The following is a 7634-nucleotide window of genomic DNA, read 5'->3' on the forward strand; positions in this document are numbered from 1 at the left end:
TACCTGCTTTTCAGAGTTAGGTGCCAATATGTGGGCTGTGTGCTATGTACTATGTCAAATTAGACTCAATCCCTCAGGATGATGAAGTGTACACAGGTGGCCTCCTGTGTATACTCTTAAGAAAGACTTTACTTAGAAGATAATTTAAATTATCTATACTCTTATGAAAGACTTTACCTGGGAGATAATTTAAATTATCTTTATGAACTCACAATCTTTTTTTCCAACACACACATATACACACACAAACACACACTAAAAGAATTCAAGACTTGGGAGATCCTGTTGTGGCAGAGTGGAAGGGAATCTTGAGGATGCAGGTTTGATCCCTGGCCCTGCTCAGTGGGTTAAGGATCTGGTGTTGCTGTGAGCTGTGATGTAGGTCACAGACACGGCTTGGATTTGGTGTTGCTGTGGCATAGGCTGGGAGCTGTAGATCCAATATTACCCCTAGACTGGGAACTTCCATACGCCACAGGTACAGCCCTAAAAAACAAACAAACAAAGAAAAAGAATCCAAGACTTAATAGAATTTAGAGACTTATTATATGGTACAATGGGAAGTGTACCAAAGTCAAGGTGGCATTCATAAAAATGGTTTTCTTTTCAGGTAATGCAATTAACCATCACATGATATACATGGAGAATAGGAACAATGTGACAGAGTTTGTTCTTCTGGGGCTCACACAGAATCCAGAGATGCAGAAACTCTTATCTGCTGTGTTTTTTGTCATCTATATTATCACTATGGTAGGAAATGTGCTCATTGTGGTCACCATCACTGCCAGCCCATCCCTGGGGTCCCCCATGTACTTTTTCCTGGCCCATCTCTCCTTCATTGATGCCTGCTATTCCTCTGTCATTACCCCCAAAATGATTATAGATTCACTCCATGGAAAGAAGACCATCCTGTTTGATGAGTGTATGATCCAAATCTTTGGGGAACATTTCTTTGGAGGTGCTGAGGTCATCCTGCTGACTGTGATGGCCTATGACCGCTATGTGGCCATCTGCAAGCCTTTGCACTACATGACTATCATGAATCGGCGAGTGTGTGGCCTGCTGGTGGGAGTGTCGTGGGTGGGAGGCTGTCTTCATGCAACCATACAGATCCTCTTCATCTCCAGATTACCCTTCTGTGGTCCTAACATCATAGATCACTTTATGTGTGATCTGAACCCTTTGCTGGAACTTGCCTGCACTGATACCCACACTCTGGGGCTCTTTGTTGCTGCCAACAGTGGCCTCATCTGTCTTTTAAACTTCCTTTTCCTGCTGGTCTCCTATGTGGTCATTCTGTGCTCCCTAAGGACCTACAGCTTGGAGGCGAGGCACAAAGCCCTCTCCACCTGCATCTCCCACATCACAGTGGTTGTCTTATTCTTTTTGCCTTGTATATTTGTGTACCTGAGACCTGCAGGTACTTTATCAATTGACAAAGCAGTTGCTTTATTCTACACTACCATAACCCTCATGTTAAATCCCTTAATCTATACCTTGAGAAATGCCCAGATGAAAAATGCCATTAGGAAATTGTGTGTCAGGAAAACTTAGGTGACAAATAAATATGACTTGGGCCCAACATTGATTTACCTGAGGCTATGGTCAAAAGACTGTCTCAGCAAGGAATATTTATGGGATAAAGAAATCAACTAACTGTTATGAATCATATCCCCTGCATTGAGTGGAGCAGAAATAGGTGCAAGAAAATAGAGAATAACATAATGTGGGGCCACTCTTTTCATATTTAGAAAATTCTACCACAATGGAAGGATTTTAGAAGAATCTTAGAAGAATTTTAGAAGAGCCTTACTAGATTAAAGAAGATACATGGATTCATATGTTAGCCTTCTAATAACAAATTAAATAATTAAATTTTCCATTATTGGGCAGCATTCTCTGTAATACTCCAAGGACGTATACAGTTAATATTATCATTTTTCAAGTGAGAAAACTGGTATCAAGGGGAAGATATCAAAAAAGATACACTGGAGAGCCAGGAAACTGACTGATTTCCTATATCATGCCCTGAACTGTCAAGCAATGATGATAGCAAAATCAGACAACTATACTAGTTATCATTTATTGAGACAGGGCCTGTGCTGAACACAATGTACATATTCATTTATTATCTCTCACTAAAAATTGAGTGATCTTTCATTAATAACTGTGCTTGTGTGAGTGCCTGTAACATTAGAGTAAGTAACTATTTTGGGGCTATAAAAGCATTGGCCCTACTTATCTCTGAGGGTTAGACATTGAAGGTGAAGCTTATATACACCATCTCCACATTACCTTGTAGGCTTCAGGACCATCATGTATTGTTCATATCACCCATGCTATGTAGGTAACACATCAGAAAGAGTAATGATTCAAATAGAAGAATATTTTGATATCAGAAAAGGATTTAAATATAAACTACTTGCCTGCAACATAACAATCTTTTCTACAAGGTAGCAAAATAGCAGGTGCATGATCAATATTAAATGAATGAGTCAAAGTACAAAGGAAAATGAGTGACTTCAATAATTAAAAAAATGCAAAAATGTAGTGCTGAAGGCCAGGGAATTATTTCCTACTTTTGCCTGATTCAACTCTAGGGACAATTTTGGCTATACCTCTTGGGGAACTATAGTTTGTTTTTGTTACTGCTTACACTGAGGATGAGGTAACAGAAAGGGAAATTATGATTTTCAGTGTGTGAGCAAGTAGTTTAGGTTGATATGCTCCCTGTCCTCAGCAAGATTTCATTATCTTATTAATATGAGCTGTTTCTGTTATATTTTCTCAACCTGTTTACTTTTTAGAAACATTTCATTATTAAAAGCTGTTTTTAAAAATACACATCTCTGTCTAACTACAAAAAATTTCAGGATAAATATATTCCTTTTTTTCCCTTTTGTCATTAATTCATTAATGAGAAATATTAAATGACAAATATTAAATATTTCTGAGCACATGAAATGTATCAGACATGTTTCTGGGGCTTCAGTGGTGAATAAAAAGAGATCTGAATTCTGCCTCCAAAGAGCTTAGGAACCATTGAAAAACTCCCAGGAGGGAGTAGAAAATTACAGCACAGTGTTATAAATGAAAAAACAATGAAGTACAGGGAACTATGAAATCATGTTGGAGGGACGCACATCAGGGAAAGCTGGATGAAAAGGCACCAAAAATGGGACACAATGGATGAAAAGGAGTAAGATGGCAAAGTGAAGAGACATGAGGCTGGAAGGTTGTCCTAGAAATGGAATTGAAGCAGAAATGTATAATTGAAATATGTGTTTTTGATTACTCAGATATATATAAGAAAGAGAAATGAAGAAATCTCGAGCATATAGATGGCAATTAGGAGTTCCCATCATGGCTCAGTAGTTAACAAATCTGACTAAGAACCACAAAGTTGTGGGTTTGATCCCTGGCCTTGCTCATTAGATTAAGGATCTGGCATTGCCATGAGCTGTGGTGTAGGTCACAGATGTGGCTCAGATCCTGCATTGCTGTGGCTCTGACATAGACCAGCAGCTACAGCTTCAATTGGACCACTAGCCTGGGAATCTCCAGATGCCATGGGTGTGGCCCTGAAAAGACAAGTGATGAAAAAAAGAAAAAGAAAAAGAAAAAAAAAGATGGCAATTAAAGCCAAAAAAAAAAAAAGGTAGACATCAAAGTACAAAGGAAAATGAATGAATTCAGTCATCCCTGGGTGGATTTCAGCGGTCTCTCAAAAGAGCATAGCCATTTTGATATGTTTAAGGAAGAAAACAAAAAAAAAAAAATATTGATCCCAAAATAGAACTCCTAAAAATGTCAATTGCTATATTACTAGGAATTCACTAGGATGCCAAATTCACAAAATAACAATAGGCTATGAAAAAAATCAACCCTGTATCAGAATATTTGTCTGCAAATCTATAAATTGAGAGTTAATGGGTAAATGTCCTTAATTTCTCCAAAACAACTTTTAATTTTATATCATCCAAATTACAATTAAAATATGAGAATAAAATGAATACATTTTGATATGCAAAGGCAGAGGCAGGTTTACCAGTTGAGCATTATGAATAAGAAATATACCTCAGCAGAACACAAGCAAACTAAATTTAGCATATTCAAAAGATTATACACCATGACCAAGGAGGATTAATCCCTGGGATGCAAGATTTCTGTAAAATATGTGAATCAATCAATGTGGTAAACCACTTCAGAGAATGAAATATTAAAAAAAACCCACGTAATCATGTCAATAGATACAGAAAAAGCATTTAAGTACAACAACCATTCATGATAAAAACTCAACAAATAGATTTTGAAGGAAGTTTCCTTAATGCAATAAAAACCATTAATGAAAAGCCCACAGCTAATATGGTAACCAATGAGAGAAAACTGACACTTTTCCTCTAAGACCCAGTGAAAAGTAAGGATGCCCATTCTCATCATGTCTATTCAACATAGTATTAGAAGTACTAGGAGTTCCCACTGTGGCTCAGCCAGTTAAGGACTCAACATTGTCTCTGTGAGGATGCAGGTTCTATCTCTGACATGACTCTGTGTGTTAAGGATCCAGAATTTCCACAAGTGACAGCATAGCTCACAGATGCAGTTCAGACCTGGTGTTGCTGTGGCTGTGGTGTAGGTCACAGCTGCAGCTCCATTGCAACCCCTGGCCCAAGAACTACCATATGCTGCAGGTGTGGCTGTAAAAAGAAAAAAAAGTACTAGCAAAACCAATCAGAAAAGAAAATGAAATAATAGGCATCCAAATAGAAAGTCTGCAGATGACATGATTATATATATTTAAAACACAAAAAACTCTAAAAATGAATAAATGAATCCAGTAAAGATGTAGAATAAATACAAAAATACAAAAATTGTTTGTATCTCTTTACAGCAAACTATATGAAAAGGGAATCAGAAAAAGACCCCTTTTTATGAGAATATCAAAAAGAATTAAATACTAGGAAGAAATTTAACCAGTGAGCTGAAAGTCCTCTACACTAAAAACTGTAAGACATTAAAGAAAGAAATTGAAAAAGACTTAAATAAATGGATAATAAATAAATGGAAAATAAATTTTCCAGTAAAAATATTTATTGGATCATGAGAATTAATACTGTTAAAACATCCATACTACCAAAAACCATCTAAAATACAATGAAATTCATATCAAAATTCCAGGACATTTTTCGCAGAATTAGAATATACTGTCCTAAAATACATATGGAACCACCAAAGACCTTGAGTTGCCAAAGCAATACTGAGAAAGAAGAACAAACCTGGAGACATCTCACTTCCAAATTTCAATTTATATTTCAAAGCTATAGTAATCCAAAAAGGATGGTACTGGCATAAAATAGACACCCAAAACAACAGAACAGAATTGAGATCCCATAAATAAACCCTTGCCTATATAGTTACCTAATATTTGACAATGGCGCCAAAACACCTCAATGGGGAATAAATAGACTTTTCAGTAAATAGTGATAGGTAAAGTTATATTCACATGAAAAAGAATGAAACTGGACCTGTATTTTCTACTATGTACAAAAATCAACACAAAAAGGAACAAGACTTAAATGTAAAACCTGAAACTGTAACGATGCCAGAAGAAAACATAGAGTAAAAGCTTATTAACATTGGTCTGCATAATGATTCTTGACTATGACACCAAAAGCTCAGGCAACAAATGTAAAACTAAACAAGCGAGACTACTTATTTATCAAACAAAAAAATCTGCACATTAAGGAAACAATCAGGAATTCCCTTATGGTGCAGTGAGTTAAGGACCCAGCATTGTCACTGAAGCAGCTTGGGTCACTGCTGTTGTGGAGGCTCAATCCCTGGCCCAGGAATGTCCACATGCCACAGATGTGGGAATAAAAATTTAAAAGAAACAACCAAAATGTGAAAAGGCAAGCAAAATAATGGGAGCAAATGTTTGCAACCTTTGGATCTGATGATGGGTTAAAAGCCAAAATATATAAGAAAATCATACAACTCAATAGCAATAAAAAGTAAATAATCCAGTTTTTAATTGGGTAAAGGAATGGATAGATATTTTTTGAAGGAATACATAAAAATGGCTAAGAGGCATGTGAAAAGGTGCTCAACAATATTAATTATCAGGGAAATGCAAATCAAAACCACAATGAATATCACCTCACACCTGTTAGGAGGGCCATTATAAAAATTAAAAATAAGTTAATATTGGCCAGAATGTCTAGAAATTGGAACCCATAGGCACTGTTGGTGGGAAGACAAATATGTCAAGCCATTATGAAAAAAAGTATGGAGACGCTTTAAACAACTAAAATTAGAACTACCATATGATCCAATATTATTTCATCTACATATCTACCTAAAGGACAAAAATCAGTACTGTGAAGAGATCTCTACATTCTCATGTTCATTGCAATATTATACACAGTAGTCAAGAGGAAAACACATCCTACGTGTCCATCATCAGATGAGTGGATAAAGAAATGATAGCACATATATACACAATAGAATGTTATTCCGCCTTTAACAAGAGGAGATCCTGCTTTGCAACAACATGGATGAAAGAGCAAAACATTATGCTAGCTGACTGCAATAAGCCAGACACTGAAAGGAAACAACTGCATGATCTCACTTCTATGTGGAATCTTAAAAAGTAAAATAAGTAGAATCAGAGATCAGAAATATTGTGACCAGAATTGGGGAAGTAGGAAAAATGAAGATATGTTAGTCAAAAGGTACAAAGTCATGCAGGATAAATAAATCTAGAGATTTAATGCATCAAATAGTATAAATCTAGAGATTTAATGTATTGAATACTATACATTTGCTAAGAGAGTAGATTTCAAGTGTTCACACAACACACAGCAAAAAAGTAACCATGTAAGTAGAAGAATATGTTAATTAGCTAGATTTGCTTTGCTTCTACTATGGTATTATGGGATTTTGTGGATTCGCTTTGTAACCCCTTGTTATTAGTCCTTTTTTTCATATTTCTTGAATTCTTTTGGATGGCATAGGTTTATATTTCTCAAGAGTTTTGTTTTCTTCATTCTACTTTTCCCATTACAGAGTTAAACACTGTAGTTCTATTCTTTCATGGACTACTTTAGTAATGTCTTTAGTGACTTTAGTAACTGTTACTAACATCTTTTACACTTTAATAAAATCTAAAACTAATCTTTGCCTTTACCATAGTCCGGATCTTTTTTGTATAGAGATGTTCATTAGCAAGAACAAGAAAAACCAGGCACTTAAGCAATTAAAAATAGACTGGAACAGAGTTATTGGTATGAACAAGTAAAGCTTTAATATGCTTACAACATGTCCAACAAAAAAATCATTCAAATTCAGTGGCAGAGTATGTCATTTAATATGTAAATATTTTCTTTTCACTTGTGACACCAAAATAATTAATAATTGTATGTGAACTTATTCTGTTCAAATTATAGTTTTTCTTCTGGCTGGACCCTGACTCCTACAGGATGGAAAATATCTAATTCAATCTCGGCCTATTAGGTGTTTCATGAATCACATCTCTTTTTACCACATAACCAAGATTTAATGAACAAGAAAATTCATGACAGAATTTATACCAAGGCAGAGTCTAAAGCAAAGGAATATTATTAAACAGGTTA

General features: G+C 35.6%; 1 protein-coding gene across 1 annotated transcript; it reads left to right on the top strand.

The window, feature by feature from the left end:
* The first annotated feature begins 630 nt into the window (after window positions 1-630).
* On the top strand, window positions 631-1554 carry LOC100517579 (olfactory receptor 4C46-like). The gene has a single exon (XM_003124180.4). It carries the CDS (start codon window positions 631-633, stop codon window positions 1552-1554), a length of 924 nt encoding a protein of 307 aa, XP_003124228.3.
* Window positions 1555-7634: the final 6080 nt, after the last annotated feature.

Source organism: Sus scrofa, chromosome 2 (genome assembly GCF_054392235.1).
Source record: "Sus scrofa isolate SSC_HxYL_T2T_F1_AM1 chromosome 2, Sscrofa_HxYL_maternal_Yorkshire_Landrace_v2.0, whole genome shotgun sequence".
In the NCBI taxonomy this organism is placed as follows: domain Eukaryota; kingdom Metazoa; phylum Chordata; class Mammalia; order Artiodactyla; family Suidae; genus Sus; species Sus scrofa.